This window comes from Nelusetta ayraudi, unplaced genomic scaffold, assembly GCF_046127955.1.
Source record: "Nelusetta ayraudi isolate G7.1 ecotype Tasmania unplaced genomic scaffold, CSIRO-AGI_Nayr_v1 ptg000031l, whole genome shotgun sequence".
In the NCBI taxonomy this organism is placed as follows: Eukaryota; Metazoa; Chordata; class Actinopteri; order Tetraodontiformes; family Monacanthidae; genus Nelusetta; species Nelusetta ayraudi.
Genome location: NW_027466081.1, coordinates 3531473 through 3548406, shown reverse-complemented (window position 1 = coordinate 3548406; position 16934 = coordinate 3531473). Strand labels below are relative to the sequence as shown.

Below are 16934 nucleotides of genomic sequence, written 5' to 3'. Positions count from 1 at the left end.
AAGACACGTAAAACTGGAAATTACCTCACTTTAAAGGCTCACTTTGGTTTACTTTGTACATTTCTGACCTCATTAATTCAAGCGTTTCTTGTCTTTTTTATTGAGTATTAAACACTGGTATCTTTACATGGCAGCTTGAAGATTTTAATCTGTTCTTTCCAAACTCCAACAGGTATTGTCATTATCATTGTCAAAATCTAGAGGCCAACCATTAACCGCATCGAAATGTGTACAAGGCTTCTGGTTTCAAAACGGAGGCTAACAAACCGAAGTGCCAAAAACCTGCACTCTATTGTTTAGCCAGCTGTAAAATAGTTGAAGAAAGAAAATGAACCCCCGGTCAATGCGTAAATGAGCACAAAATTCATACCACTGCAAACTGGTTCCAATTTTTTGGTTGGTTTAAAGGCCAGGTGTGGCTAGCTTACCAGCAGGTGGGGCACGTGCTGCTATCACCCTCCAATTATTGGCCACCTCTGGTCATACCCACGAATCCAAATATGGGCTCTTTCAATTTCAAAACAAACCGTCATCTCAAGGTGGCGCTGATTGTGAAACCAACCTCTAGCCAGCAGAATAGGTATTTGCAAAAAAAAAAAAAAAAAAAGTGAGTGCATTAAACAACAGCAAAGAGTGATTATAATATTGTTGCTTTACTCTCTTAGTTGACCATTCGTGACATTCGGCTAATATCGCTATTTATACCAACAGAAATCTTCAAGTTGTCGCTCCAAGCTCAGGTTGAATAGAAAAATCTTGAATTTGAATTTGGTCTACTTTTTAATTTATTATTATCCCTCTCTTGGGAACTGCCCATTAGTCCGACTTCCCATTAGTCCGACAAATTGCCCATTGGTCCGACCTCCCATTACAGTTAGGGTTAGGGTTAGGGGGAGGTCGGACCAATGGACAATTTGTCGGACTAATGGGAAGTCGGACCAACATTCCAACAACTGTGATGATTAAAAAGTAATGGGCTGAAATTTTGAAGTTGTGTCATGAAACCCAATAAATAAATTTCAGCTGGGAGTGAAATTGTGCACAGGAAACATTTCATGTTTACGTCAAAGAAAAAAAGAAAGAAAAAAAAAGATTGCTTGCATCAATGAAGTCCAGTCTTTATCACCTCTTACTTTTATTGAAAGCCCTGGCAGCGTGTCAAACAGCATTTCTGTCATCTCATTACTGTGACAATAAAACCTAAAGGGTTCTGATGCCATGGATTTATTCCTCCAATCCCACCGCCCAGAAAAAAAAAAAAAAAAAAAAAAATCAAAAAAAAAAATCAAAAAACAAAACAACTTTAATCATTCCATGTGTGCTCTTGGCCCTCAAGTCCCTCTTGCATGGATACATGTTGAATATATAATGTCGTCCATTGTTTTCTTGCCATTAAAGCCATTTCTTCCGCCCTCAGCACTGTTTGTGGTTAGTCCTGTTTAGTGGGCGTTCTTCCTGTGTGTATAGGCTCCACAGTGCTGCCCTCTGCTGGTCCGTCAGAGCTTAGAGAACTGAATGAGGTTCCTGTTGATCTCTGCCACATTCCGGCAGCCTGGGTGAGGTAAGCACACATTATTGTTGAGGTAGATGGGTACGCAATATTTGCTTATCAATTTTTCAACGCAAAAAAAAACATTAATTTGGCATCTCATGTCTTACCTGACAAAGCCATGGACAGACGGAACTCATCATTTAAGATTTGAAGCACTTCCCTCACTCCTTCCTCGCCCTGCAACATCATTTTTTAAAAAAATAAATAACTAATGAAGCCACGTGCGCCAAACCACATCAGTAAAAATTGGTCTTATACTTTAAAGCTGGCATATCCCAAAGTTTACTCTAATCAGCGCTTCGTGAAGTCGCAAAAGGCATTGATGCCTCTCCTTGGTCACTCAGAAGAGACCCACTTTCTTCCATCCTCTGAGGCCTTGTTGTTTTTGTCCCCGTTCAAACACACAAGTGCAAAAAGGAACCACATTTTTTTTTAGAGGGAAGATACATAATTTTAGTCGGAGGCTACAAACACAGGGCTAAATAGACAGATTTCTGGAGAAAACCAATTGGGCAAGGCTGTGCCACTGCATGAAAAGATCTGAAAATGTATATCATTTTGGAACCTTTAAGTTATAATGTTAATGCTATTCTTTAGTAATACAACAACATTTGATTGACCTTTTAAACAACCTAACAATTAAACATCTTAAAACAGCTCCACAAACATCCAACATTTTATGTTATAGGTGTATCTATTTTTTGAGGTCCATGCAGGACTTTGCACGGATATTTATTTTTCAACCAATTTTCAGCTAATCTTTGTGTCTAGTTGGACTCATGTGAACAGCGTCACAGCACAGTTTTCAATTTGATTGCTTTAGTATTTAGATATTAGTGATTTTAAAATAAACATCTCCCTACTCCCATACACAGCCATTCAACTTCAAACTTCATGTTAGATTCACTTTTAAATCACGTCCATCCATTAAAGTCCCATTTATGCTTGAGGGGATGTAAAGTTATTTACATCAACATCAACATCAACATCAACTTTTTAAAATGTCAAACCTTAACCCTGAAAAAGGACTTCTCATTGGTTTCCGGTTTAAACAATGCCTAAGTCAAAGCCAAAGTCTCTGTTAGCTGACACAATTGGTTTGGCTAGTGCTAAAGATGCAGCGATATAAGTCACACGCAATTTCCCATGACTACTTCCAACAATGCCAAAAAAAATATTGTAATTTGTGAACAAAATAAAATAATATATTATTACATCACTAGTATCTAAATACTAAAGTAAGCAATTCAGAAACTGTCTGTGTTTACATGGGCCCAAGCAGAAATGAAAATGAGCCAAAAATTGTTTCAAAGTGAAAAAAGAAAATGCTACAACTTGTCAGACCACACATGATGACACAGTACACTCATTCCTGCAGCTTGTACCTTGTATGCAAGGCCCCACACCGCAGGACGGCCAATGAAAACACATTTGGCACCCAAGGCCAGCGACTTCAACACATCGCTTCCTGTCCTGATCCCTCCGTCCAGATAGACCTCGATTCGGCCTTGTACCGTGTCCACGATCTCTGACAGCGCATCAATCTGCAATTTGAAGAAGGCCGGGAAAACACTTTTATCATGGCAGTGCACAGTCTTTGCATTTTACATTGCAACAAAAACTTAAAGCATCTTTTCAAAAAGAAAAGTCAAGAACTTGGCTTTTTGGCTGAACTTCATTGGGCATCATAACAGAAGTTTGATGGCACATTAAAGACACAGTCATTTTTGATAATAAACTGCTCTGATGTTGGGACCCTATTTGGGCAAGTCGAGTGTAATGCCTGGAAATAGGCAGAAAATGCTGCCTGACTTTCTTCATCCCAACCCAAAGCTAACTCAATATATAATTCCAAAAGTTCCATATTATTGTGCCTTTTTCCACAAACACTACATGGACTTGGCAATGTTGCTGGATGCCGTCAATGATCTGCCATAAAAGATTTTCTATTCCACTTTTCAGGACATAAAGTGAAAGAAAAGTGGTAATCAGTGAACTCTGGAGTTGCCAGTAGATACAAACAGATGACTGTATCTATCCAGCGTTGGACGGACACATTGTTGCACTAATCCTCCAGCCATCAGTCCATTATATTTCACCATTTGTCACATGATTTGGAGGGTATCCCAACTATCATGCAATGAGGCGAGAGGATACCTCCCCCCCCGGAGTTTTGGCGAACTCCAGGTAGCAGCTCTGTATTTTTAGATCTGCAGCCTCTATTGTTTGAGAAACCCTCATCTCAATTCAGTCACTCTGACAAATGATATGTCATGTATATTGAGAATAAACACATGGTTTCGTGTGTACCGATGCCGGGCCTCCGTCCAGCTGTCTGCCTCCGTGGTTTGACACGATGATGCCCTGGACGCCGTGTTCCACAGCTAACTCGGCGTCCTCCTTGGTCAGGATCCCCTTGATGATGATGGGGAGCCGGGTGATGGACTGCAGCCAGTACACGTCCTTCCAGCTGATGGAGGGGTCCAAAGTGTTGGCTGGGATGCCATACTCCTCTGGGACTGCTGCCTCTTGCTGGAAGAACATAGTGTGCAAATACTGGTAGTCAAGAAAGGTGGAGGTGAACCTCTTCATCCTTACATTTATGACCTGCTGCACAACAAGGAACGTCTAATGGGTATTAGTTTCAATGTTATTTAGAATATTTCAGGATTTTAGAGTACATTTTTTTTTCTTAATTGAGATAATATGACTGCAACGTTGTTGCAGAGGAGATATTTCCTTTCTGGCCAACAAGTAAGCAAACCAAACTTCACCTAGCCCAATCCTACATATCCTGGATTAATCTCGGATATTTGACGGAGAGCCTACAGGAGGTGTGTCTGAAGGAGAAAAAACCTGGGACTGCCATTGGCCAGTTCTTGTCTATTCTATTCAAGCAGATTATTGGCAGGTTAGCCATACAGCTCCACTTCCAGGTTTCCCACTGGTCTAAGGAGACGTTAGCCAAAGATGAAGACCCATGGTGTGCCGGAATGTTTGAGTAAACTCCAAAATCCATCAGACATGAAGGGGAATAAAGAGATTTCACGACAGACAACTACGCAGAAAGCCTTTCAACAACTCTTTGTTCTCTATTTGATGTAAATTTACATTTGGGTCTAATAAAAGTGCCATTGCTGTTGTTGGAATGCTAATTAGCCCCTTAGCTGGGCTGAACTGTCACTTCATGTCATTATTGGTTTTCGTCTGGGGATTTTTAAGGCCGGCTTGCTACAATAGCTGGTTTTATGGTTTCCTGATTATACCCTCAATTTAAATGAAGTTGATTAGTTGTGGGATTTCAAGACTGATTGGCAGGACATTTCAGCTTTGAAATCTGAGAGATCCTCAAGATTAGTATGTTTGCCCTGTTCCTCAACATCATCCTCTATGAGTTCTTGATAGATTAGTCAAGACACTAGATGCTAACCCTGACCCATGGGGGTCGATGCATATTTCTGCTTCTGTGCGATTGCATGACTCTTTAGAAGCATGTGTTTGACCATCTTACAATAAAGCACACACATTGCTCGGCGATCTCCGTGGCTGCTTGGAATCGGCGCCTCCTGCGCATACCTGGAACACCCCATCAAAGTTCTTGACCTTCAGATGGGGGGGCAGCTTGAACTGGTTGCGGATGTCGTTGCGGCGCTTCCCCGTGTAGGGGACGTCGACGGTGAGGACGAGGGCCTTGTAGCCGAGCGCCTCCACGCGGTGCACGATCTGTTCAGACAGCTTCCGGTCCCGGTAGACGTACAGCTGGAACCAGCGGTAGCCATTGGGCGCGGCGGCCACGATTTCCTCCACAGAGCAGGTGGAGTAGGTGCTGGTGATGTAGCAGGTATTGAGGGCCTCAGTGGCTGTGAGGAAAGGTGGAGGAAATGGGTAATTAGGAAGAGTGTCAGCATTAGTCAGAGTTAATCGCTATGAGATTAAATACAAGGAACTGCGCGCTAATTTTTTAATCGCATTTTAATCGCAAGCCTTTTGTCCCTTCCATGCACCCGTAGCCAGGTCCTCAAGCCGTAGTGCTATGTTTCGACACAGCGTCCTGCTGACGTTAGCTGTGTTTATTTTGTGCAATTCACTCGAATGGTTGACGCATCATCTACATTAATGGTTAACTATGGAAATTCGCGATAAAAAAAATAAAAAAAAGCTAAGTTGTTTGACAGCCCACGTTATTGTAATTATTATTATATTATTATCTTTATTATTATTGCTATTCATTGATTTGTTGGAATCTTTGTTCATTATTTACATATTTACTTGGAAGTTAGGATATTTTTTTATACAGTTTACTTTATGGAACAATTATTTATACTTATTTTACTTCAGCTTCAGTATTCATGCTTAGGTTTCGGCCCCTATCTAGTGTTGAAACATAGCAACAAAATGATATGGACTGAAAACATTTTTTCAGGAATGTTGTTTTTGTACAGTTAGATGCTGAGTAACTCCATCTTAGTGGCTGAATTTGATTGTGATTTTTGAAGGTTTTTGAAACCTAAACGTGAGTGGCAACTTTTTTATTTATTTTTTTTGCAATAGATTGAAGCGGCTGTAACCTTTAAAATGAGTTTACGTATTGGAGTAAAGTCCTCACCCCGAGCGGTGGCCATCTCTCCTTCGTGCCATGCCAGGCAGTGGAATGCAGTGGGAGCGATGCCGACCGGAAAGCTGATTTCGTTGCCCTGCACTGTGGTGCGCGTGTCGCTCACCGAGACGTCCCGCAGGATTCGAGGCCTCAGACGGATCCTGAGAGAGGAAACACACACACACACACACACACAAACACACACACACACACACACACACACACACACACACACACACACACACACACGAGGAGACAGACAATCACGTGTGTGTGTAGCCAGCTTTTTACTCTTAGTCAAACCCCCCCTGAAATGTGTTTTCCACAAAAGAAGACCAACTGGCCACTTTAAGACGACTGAACTAAAATCCAAAGAGACATTAAAGAGACATAAAGGTGATTTTCATGCATGTTAAGAAAGTCATGAAAAGGAGGTTTTAGCAACAATGTAGCAGAAGAAATGATGAAAATAAAGGCATTTTTTTCCCACAGTGGGGCAGGTTTAAGAAGGAACCTTTAATCTCTGTGGCCAACTGATCTCCTATTAGCTACGGCAGTTATATTTAAACTCACTGTACGTCAGCCCCCATTTTACATTATTCAGCATGTCTGCTGGCCAGCTTTGTGCTGCTAAACATGCCGTATTCAACCTCTGCTCCGTCACTTCTGCTCTTTGCAGTTTTGGACAGAAGATATAACTGAAAAAGAAAACCCGTATTGGGTTTTTATTTTACTCATGTTTTTGTGGGGAACCCCTTTGTCTCCATTCCCCTCACCCCCCCCAGTACTGTACCTTTTGTACGCCAGCAGATTGTCGTCCCTGGTGCAGCATTCGTCCGCCCCGGCTGCGTAATAATCCCAGGTGGCTTTAGAGAGGTGCTCCTTGGCGTACTCCTCAAAGTCCGTCAGGCAAACCATAGCCATCTCTGCACAGCGACCTCCCTCTCTGCTCGGGGACGGACACAGCGTGTAATCGCCTCGTTCAGCAAAAGCGACTATTTGCATTTGCACTTCAAACACCCAAGCAATTTCAATTTGCTCGAACCCCTCGCTCACACCGGACGAATGAACGCACGGTGACCAGTGTCAAGTTTACTCAACAGCTGCCGACTCAGCAAATTCTAGCCCGGCCACATAATGTCACTTTTCATACTTCCAGGCTTATATTTTTTTTCGGGGTGCCATCTGGAAGATGGATTTGTTGCATGGCATGTGAGACAAATAGCCGCAGACGCCGACATCAAAAAAAAAAATAATAAAAAATTGTAAAAAAAAAACCATACAGGCCTCCAGAGTGAAAAGCAACACCCCTCCAGACTTACCACAAACATCTGATCTCTCGCACACCAAATCCCCCACGACAAACCCGAGTTGCAACATCAACCCTCCGGGCCAGACGCGCGATCAAAACTACCGTGCTCACACTGACACCTGGCTGAGTATTAAAGTATAGTTGTTTTTTTCCCGACACAGATGAGTCCTCGCGTCGGAGTGCCCCCCCCACCCCTCCCCCCCCTTCCAACCTACCCCGCCCCCCCTCTGCCCGGCGTCGCTTTTGTGTCGGGCTAGAATCAAACTTTCATGGAGCCGCTATGTAAGCCTCTGACAGCTTGCGCGACCCCGCATTGACCTTTGCTTTTATTGTGTTTACACAAGCTGGAAATGTGCTGATGGGGACGGCGGACTGTAGCGAGGACAAGGGGCGCAGCGGCCCGGGGATCCAGGTGCCACATACGTGCGTGGCCGCCCTCACGTTGACGCGCACTGTACGCGCAGGCCTACACGCTTGCCATATACGTGTACACAATGCGTACAGTAATGGGGTTGGAGGGGGCGGATTGACCGCTGCTGCCATGGTGAGCCTCTGCTGGCCCACTTTTTCAGCTTACACTTCACTCGGCTCTTCCCATATTCAGACTTATGTGCTCAGTGAGGATTTCAAGGTTGAAAAGATTTGGGAGAAAATTGGAAAACCTAATTTTCTCCAAAACCAAAGATTTTGTTTTGAACGGCTTTATTTTTTAAGACTTTATTGAATGTCGGTTATTTTCATCCGTGATTTTCAGTGGGCCAGCCTCGCAGGACTAATAATCCAAGAGTTTCCATGCGTCTCCAGAAATCGGCATGTTTAACCCTCTGTTTACAGCCGCCTGCTAAAATGCGGCGTATCAGCTTCCTGCTAAATCCGCTGTTTTGTTGGACCTAACACGTGTGCGCACGGCGGTGTCAGAGAGAGAAATAGAGGGTGCTGTCGCTAACCTGGAAGAGGTGTTGTTGCCCTTTGTGATGTCACAAAGGGCCGATTTCCAGAGAGGTGCCATTTGGTGTATAAAGAAGAAAAGGGTTGAATTTCCCCTTTCGGTGATGTTCTTTGAAAGACAAGGTTGTGGTTCGGGAAAAAAAATGGTAAAGTGAATCTTGTGGGACCTTTAAAAATAAATGAAACACGGCACGCAACTTTCTATAAAATAAAGCCGCGTTTGGATGAAGGAAATGCTCTTCCGAAGCACCTGATGTAATATCGCGATATCATGAGAGTCTTATATAATCAGGCCTCTCTCCTCAGTTTGGCACCCCTGCGTGTCACCACATCTGTTAAAGCTACTCAATGTCTGCCTGCAACAGCCCCCAACAGCTGTTCACTTCCCTCGGAATTTAAGTTCACGTCGTTAACTTCTTTCTATTTAACATTTCAAATGGCTCATACAATACTCTATATTTTAAGAAACATGTTTTTATGACCGCACCAACCCGGTGTTGACACGGCAACGGTACATATATGGAAGTTTCATCCAGCCCGCTTGAAATCCACTTGACCCCTCCCGCACCCACTCATCATGCTGACAGTTGAAGCACACACGCGCAGCTCCCTCCCATTCGGCCACTCATCAACGCACCAGTCTCAGGCTGAATGTCAATGTTCTGTAAAGTTTGGCGACGTGTGTACTCACAGATCACAAACGCTCATTCTCTCTCAGCGGTTCTTCCCCTTTTCCAACAGAATCATTACCTGTAAACAAAGTGCTGGTGTAATGAAAATAGTCACAACGTAACAATGCTAACAAGGTGTAAAATAACAACAACCATAATAATAAAGGAAAGGGTATCAGCAGTAAAACTATATATATGTATATATATATATATATATATATATATATATATATATATATATATATATATATATATATATATGCAAGAGAATGATATAATAATGGAAATGGAAACAGTATCTTAAAAGTGTTTTAACCATTCGATCAGCATTTAACCGGGATTAGAATTCAAAGTCTCCTTAGTTACACAAGCTATTTATTTCCTGGTGCGTAAGGTTTTGCAAATGACCACTTGGGGGCAGTGTGACACTGAACGAGAGTCCATCCTCCACAGTTTAACATCTGCGAGGCAGACTTTAGTTTAATACGTGTCAGTATTACACACACTCAGCGTCCCCATGGAAACCCCATGGATGACCACCGATGTCACAACTAAACCCACGCACACTCACTCACTCATTCAAACACACACACACACACACACACACACACACACACACACACACACACAAAAAAAAACAAAAAACTCAGCTCCCTGATTGGCTGGGCGAGAACAAAATCACACAACTCTTTATGAGCCAAAGAGTGAAACTTAAAAAGCTGAAATAAAGGGGGAAAAACACACTTTGCCTGATGACACTCTCACACTGCCGCCCCCCCCCCCACCCCACACCAATATGTGTGTGAGTGGATGCTGTGAGCTGAATGTGAGCCTCATGGCATGTGTCGCCTGTGAAAGGTGTCGCTCATTTAGTCCCACTGAATGGCAGCGCAGAGCACATTGTCCAGGTGAATTTCTAGAATACCAACGTGTGTCTGTTTTTTTGGTTTTTTTTTTTTTTTAAAGCGGCAAACAAGGAGAAAAAATTGATCAGCCACCATCTGCGAGCATTCCTATTTGTTAAACCAGAGAGGTGTCGGTTGGTTGTCGGTCAGCCCTCGAGCACCTACGTAATCATTCATTTTTTTTTGATTTACAGCCGCGAGAAATCAAACCATGCCTTAGAAAGATTCCTGCTCTAGATCTCAATTAGCCCAGCCGATGATTTTTGACGCGCGTTAAATCCGAATCTTACCTTCATATGAGCTGTTTGGACGGCCCACGCTGCGGGTTGGTCACGCTCTAGTTTGACAGGGTCATGTCAGAGGGCATCCCGGCCCCCGCCTCCATGTTACCTCCCCCACAACAACACAACTCCCATCGCACCCCCCCACCCCCACCGCACCCACGCTCACACAGTACCATGCTCCGCCCCTGTAACACCCCCCCCCCCTTTCTCCCCCCACCTCCCGTGCAGCCTGACGTCAGCACTATGGGCCCCGGCCTTTCTGTGCGCTAACCTACAGCTATTGTTTGCCTGACTAACCTCCAACTTTCCTCCTTTTTCTTCTTCTTCTCCTCCTTCCTCCCAGCCTGCGCTGTAGCTTTCCTGGTTATTTTCTCCATCTCTTTCTTTTCTTTCCTACGTTTACTACCTCAAATTCTCCTCCTGTACAATTTTCTGCATCCTCTGTGAAAACACACCTATCTGTCAGTGCTGATGATTGCTGGCTAGCTAGCTAAATAGCTGTCGACACTGACAGATAGTTGTATTTTCTAGCTAGCTAGCTAGCTCGCTAAATAGACATTTCCAACTCTTTTGGGGGATTGATTATTTAAAAAAACAAAACAAAACACAGAGCCCAATAGTTAATTTCAAATGACGAGTAATTTTTAAGGGGGAAAATAATATCCTAGCGTTCGAGACATTCGTAGCTCGTGACCTCAAACTGAAAGTTTCTTACTCAGTTATTTTGACACGCACGCTACAGTGAACACTTCATCTTCACCCTCCCTTCCCCAATGCATTTATTCATACTATTCATACAAAATTCCTCCATGCCACTCAAATCACAATACATGTCAACTGCTTTGGCGCCAGCCGTGTCCTGATTTTCTCAGCGAAACAACCTCGAACCAGATCAGAAGTTCACAGTCTTCCACCGCTGCTCTTTCTCTCGCTGTGAGGCAAATTCTTCGAGCCTATTTATGGTCCACCAAAGATTTTTGTTGTTGGTGATATTTTGGAACGTGTGGATTTAAATATTCATGTGTTGTTTATGACTCGAGGTGAAGATAATTGTTCTAGCAGGACACTCGCTGCACCTCTTGATCCCAATTTCTGAGATGGTGAAGTGATCAGTTATTCTTCCCCTTACAGAATTATTATGATTATTATTAATAACTTCCTCCTTTGTTGTTTTGTGTCATGTGTTGTTGAGCCCCACACGTGTGGTACAATTTCTCCCCACTTCCAGGTGTGAACGTGTCATGTTTTCTCCTCTTGTGCGCGAGTGTCACTCACACATTTGTTTACAGCCCCAACCATCAAGAAAGGTGAAGTGTCGACATTTTGACCGGAGCTTTGACTCAATTTTTTTATATATACATAAAATGCAGATGTGGCAAACCTTTCAGATCCCAGAGATGGCCCGCTTGTTGTGTTTCCCGCCCGAGTGGGATGTGAGCGGAGACTCCATTAAACGCCGCTCGCCGCGAAAACCAAACGCCTGGAGAAGTTGTTTGAGCGTTTTCAAACAGCAGTGGGGCCGCGCCGGGCGCTAAATTAGATTCCGTCTGATTTCATTAGGGCCCTTGTATTGAATTTACTCTTCGTAAATGTAATTTATACGGTAACAAAACCTGGCTTCTTGGCTGACGCCTGTCACCCTGTGTGGGTCTCTGGGATTTTTTTGCGCGTCTTTGTTTTGGTTTTTAAAGGGGGGGGGGGCCTCGGGCCCGAACGTCTCGCCGGTCGCTCCTCTGGCGGGGAGGTGGGAGTGTTACCTGCGCTCAGAGGAGGTGCAAATTGTGTTAATCCACCGGCCTAATGCCGCGGAGTCAGAGTCGGAGCTGGAGCCGGAGCTGGCGGTGCTGGACGTTCAGCCGAGTGGAAAACCTCTTCCACATGCCTGCTCGGGTTTCTGGCCCCGAGGCTTCGTCCCGGCCCGCCGAGCCACATGTGCGTTGAATTGCCAAGGTGTTATGATGCCCCGGCGAGGCCACCTCGGCCTCTCCCCGCTTTATTATCAGACTAAATGCAGCACAGCTCGCAGGAATGGGCAGCAAATGTGTGCAGGCTCCCTGTGATGGACAGCAGCCTGTCAGACTTTGACCTCTTTGGCTTGAGAAAAAAATGTAAGACTTCATTATATTTTAACAGTTCTTTCGAGGTGGAATAGATGACCGGGAATTCTTTCTTAAAACAAAGTTTTGAGCTGGCTCAAAGTGAAGTTCGGTGTAATGGGTGACTTATGCGTTTTTTGCATGTGTGTATCGGTTTGAACTTCGCACTGAGCCGAGCAACACAACGTGTTTTTTTAAAAAACGGGTCCTCGTGCGACTTCACAATCCAGGATCCTACACAGATAAGCAGCAGAGATGCATTACGGATAAATCAAAGTGGCTGGAAGCTGACAGAAGTCTGTCAGAGAATTATAGAGTCCAAAAACACACCCACTGTCAGTTGAACGATTTAATAGGCGGGAATAAAAGGTCGCTGTTAAGTTAATGAGTTGGGTTGTGTGAGAATGGTGAATTTGCTATTTTCTGTTTTTGTGAGGCAGATAAATAGTTTTATGGACTGACTAAAACTAACTATAAACTGGATAATACATTGGATAATGTAATGTTTTCTTCCAGCTGCTGTATTTTTTTCTTTCAATAACTCCATTAAATTCCTCATCTACGTGAAAGTCCACACAGCAAACATCATCTACCTGCAGTCAAGGCAGGTCTTCTTCATATGTACAAGACTTTAAGTATTTTAATATTCCTGTGTGAATGTCTAGCCGCATTTACAGTGACTTGCTTTCATTGTGATTTGGTTAAAATTTGGATTTATGCGGATATTTGGGGATTGTTGTGCTTCCATGCTATGTAATAATAATAATAATGATAATAATAATAATAATAATAATAATAATAATAATAATTCTTACTATTTTAGAGCATTTTTGAGAATCTAATTATGTAAACACCTGGATGAAAAATAGCTTTCAAAATAACCTGAATGATAAAAAAATAAAAAAATAAAAATGTTATAAATGAATGCCTGCACCTTGCGAGAGTGCCACAGTGTCCTAGTGTAAAACAAGGCTTGAGCTCTCCATCCTGCCGCTGCTGAGCAGCGCATGTCTCGAGTGTTCAGGATCAGCGAGAGATCTGAGCTCTGCAGCTCTCGGTGCTCTCGTGATTCGATCCATGCACGCAGGCTGAGAGCCGTCCACCCACCCGGGGGCCCGTGGCACTGTGTGAGAGAATCATTCAGCCTCGGCCCCGTTGAAGCCTCATTTGTCCGGGGGTATTTATCCCTCCCTTGCAAGACTTTAAAAAAACAAACAGGAAAACACAATGACTGTCAACTCTTCTGCGGCTCCGTCGTTTGTCATGTTGCACGTAAGCCGCAACATTGTCCAGACTCTCCCCCCCAGCCCAGTTTGACGGCTTGCAGTTTCCACAAGTGGTCTGGTCGCTTTGTTCCCGTGCCATGAGAATAGACCCGTGACTTCAGAGGCAAAAATAAGTCAAGAGTTACAAGTCAGAATGCTTTTGGCAAAAACATTAATTATTCCTGACTTGAAAGAGGAATGACATGAGACGTATGAGGCGAAATAGTGCAACTTTTTTGCATCATGAACAGTACCTTTCCTTACCAATGGATGAAGGTGCTTCTACTGCCCCACTTCAATGAAGAGCAAAAGTGTCAGAAGTCATTTTTCCTCCATTTAATTCCATAATTTCTTTTTATTTCAATGTATTTTTTCAGTATAGTGCAATTTCCTTTTTCCTTTTTCTCTTGAAGGGCCAGCGATTCCTCATGCTTAGGGGTTATAGCGCCACCTCTTGGCTTTGTTTGTGCTTGGCATCACCAGACACATGGACGTTAATAATATGAGGGCTGTTTTATTTTATTTATATTCAAATGGAGGACCTTCTTGTTAAATGCAGAATGCAGACACACACACACACACATATATGTGTGTGTGTACATATGTATATATATATATATATATATATATATATATACATATATAATGTTAAAGATGTCCGAGAACCGATAACGATACGTACAGATATTACAAAAAGTGATAATATTGGGCTGATATTATCAGCCAGACATTCCTAACATATACAGTATATGTGTGTGAGTGTGTGTGTGTGTGTGTGTGTGTGTGTGTGTGTGTATGTATCCACCCTCATGTGGCCAAGTCTGCAGTGTAACAAAATCAGTGGAGAGAAAAAATACTTAAATTTAAAAATGTTTTTTTCCCCCCCAATTTACTCTTTAAAAAACATGTAACAAACACAATCAAAACAGAGCCTAAATGTTTATTAAGTGCTGCTTTCATTGGATTTTATTAATGTGCTCATTTATCCGAAGGCTGGTTTTGTGGCAAAAGGAACTTTTTGCATTCCCGTCTCTTTATTTTCAAGAGGGCCTAAGTTTCGACAGACTCAACATCTTGAAATCTGTGGCAACTGATGGTGGGGGAGTGGAGGTTGTGGGGTGGGGGGTGGAACAGCTGGCAGCTCTTGTGTCTCTGCACGTTACTGTCATCTCCTATTAAGACTGGACGGTGCCCAGTTTGTCATCTATCAGTGCTGTGGATCCCAGCGTGAAGAGACAGCCTGAGGTGTGTGTGTGTGTGTGTGTGTGTGTGTGTGTGTGTGTGTGTGTGTGTGTGTGTCTGAGCGGTGATGGGATGAGACTTCGTAAGCTTCCTCACTCACTGACCGATTCTGGAGGGAATCCCTTCCACCACCACCACCACCGTCACCAATTTCCTGTAGCCTGCAGAGTTTGTCTAGTAGATCTAGTAGAGGATTCTCTGCTCACACATCCCAGGAATCTCCAGCTAAAATAAAATATCAAATCCGCGCTTTCCTTAAAAAACCAATAACTCACTCTGCTTTGGAAAAAAGAGTATTTAAAAAGCGAAACTATGATGAAAAAAACCTGTCTCTCCAAAAAGAGAAGAGAACGGAGCGGCTGCTCTGATTATTCCAGTAGTATTATGGTTTTGATTTAGTCTATTTTAAATCTGGCATCACTTCTGAGGGGGACAACCTGTCAACATGCGTTTTAGTTCTCCATTTAGCGGGACTTTGACGTTCTTCCAGCTTTTATCTGTTGTCCCTTGTTTTCACGTTGTGTTCTCTTTCTTCCTTCCTTTTTTTTTTCCCCAGTATTTCTAATTGTATGTATGTTATAGCGGGTTTCGTCACGGCCTTCCGATTCCGCCTGTAGCAACGGTGAGTGCTTGCTTGTGATTTGTTTTCCGTGCCACCGCCTTTGCGTCCCGTGTGTCTGCAGTTTCTTTGCTTTCCTCCGTCCCGAAGACCTCCTGTCTCGTATAGCGACACTGAAGACGTGACAACACGGGGCAAAGTGGAGCCACGTAGAGTCAAAGGCCTTTCGCATGCATGAGTGGCAGATACCGAAGGCAACAAATGAGGCAAAAGTGATAGAAAAGTGGAATGGCCCTAAATTTTTTGGTTTGTTTCTTTAATGCTTTTTGTAAAAAAATACTTCTAGATGCAAACAAACACACACGCATACACACACACACACACTAGCTCTCAATTATGATGTGAGTAAACTAAAACGTAACAGAAGTATTAATACCAGAAATATTTACTTATAGATATAATTATTTATTTTCACATTTCAATCCCTTTCATGGAACAGGACTGGGTGGGTGGAGCGCTTTTCTTTATGGTCTCCTGCTTCCACTCAGGATGAGAACTGCTTAAGAGGAAACAATGTGCGGGGTTTTAAAAAATAAACTCTTTCAGTGAAAGAAAGACGGTCTTTCTGAAGCAGCTGAATGACTTTGACTTTTGAGTGTGTTCCAAATCACATCCTTCTGTGAATATTTTGAGCGCACGCAAAAGAAAACGCATTGTGCTTTTGCAGCGTACTGTCCAAACGGTCCATAAGCCGAGTGTGTAGCGAAGGATTTGTGTCGTCATCTCTCTGTGTGGACTCTCTTGATGGCTTAAAAGCTAATTAAATGTCATGTCGATCCTGCTAGAAAGGTTTATTACATTTTCGATTTTTGGAACTATCTGCCGCTCCCTTCCGTTCTTCTGATACTGAGGAGGACAAGATTTTATCGCACACAAACTGAATGTGCTCCACAACATTATTGCCTGGTTCAGGTGTGCCACTGTGGCCATGTCACAGTCTGTCAATTTAGTGTTTCCTATTTATAGATATCTTCTCTCCCCTTGTGTTTTCCGTATTTTACTTCCTGTTTCTGTCTTCCCGCCTTTTTTGTTGCCCCATGATTTCATCACCTGTGTTCCCCTGCCCTCTTGTATAAATAGTCATTGTCTCCCTTTGTCTGTGTTCACTTGTTGTGTAATCTCAGTTGTCGCACCCTGGCTGCCTGATTGTAGCGCCGTCTAGTCCGGATCTGTTGTCTGTTTCTGGTCCATTTCAAACATCAGTTTACGTCTCCTATTTTAGATTTATTTTCTACCCTTTAGGACATTTTTTGTTACTAAAATAAATAGTTTCCCACACCTGGAGTTTTGTCTCCATTTGGGTCCTGCCTGCACGCTGATGAGACAAGCCAGAAGCGTAATTGTTAGCTAGCTCGCTAGCTAGCAAGCTAGCCAGTGGATTAGTCAGCACGCTAAGGTCATTACACCACTTCCACAACGTGACAAATAGGGCATTTTTATTTT

General features: G+C 43.2%; 1 protein-coding gene across 2 annotated transcripts; it reads right to left on the bottom strand.

Annotated features, from left to right (window-relative positions):
• Positions 1 to 1111: 1111 nt before the first annotated feature.
• Positions 1112 to 10392, bottom strand: hao2 (hydroxyacid oxidase 2 (long chain)). Of its 2 annotated transcripts, none has more exons than XM_076030888.1 (9): positions 10276 to 10392; positions 9101 to 9159; positions 6943 to 7095; positions 6159 to 6310; positions 5078 to 5412; positions 3863 to 4084; positions 2938 to 3096; positions 1660 to 1729; positions 1112 to 1552 (listed from the first exon to the last, which is right to left on the bottom strand). In XM_076030888.1, the coding sequence occupies exons 2-9, from the start codon at positions 9115 to 9117 to the stop codon at positions 1497 to 1499; spliced, it is 1164 nt and encodes a 387-aa protein (XP_075887003.1). In that variant the 5' UTR covers positions 9118 to 9159; positions 10276 to 10392; the 3' UTR covers positions 1112 to 1496. The 2 variants fall into 2 exon arrangements, with proteins under 2 accessions (XP_075887003.1, XP_075887004.1); XM_076030889.1 differs by having other exon boundaries at positions 5129 to 5412; positions 10276 to 10390.
• Between the last annotated feature and the right edge of the window lie 6542 nt (positions 10393 to 16934).

Coding starts and splice junctions, on each gene's coding strand:
- hao2 (XM_076030888.1), bottom strand. Junction 6,311..6,942: donor AATCTGCTGGCGTACAAAAG/GTACAGTACTGG, acceptor TTCCTCTCTCAG/GATCCGTCTGAGGCCTCGAA. Junction 1,553..1,659: donor TCTGTCCATGGCTTTGTCAG/GTAAGACATGAG, acceptor TACCTCACCCAG/GCTGCCGGAATGTGGCAGAG.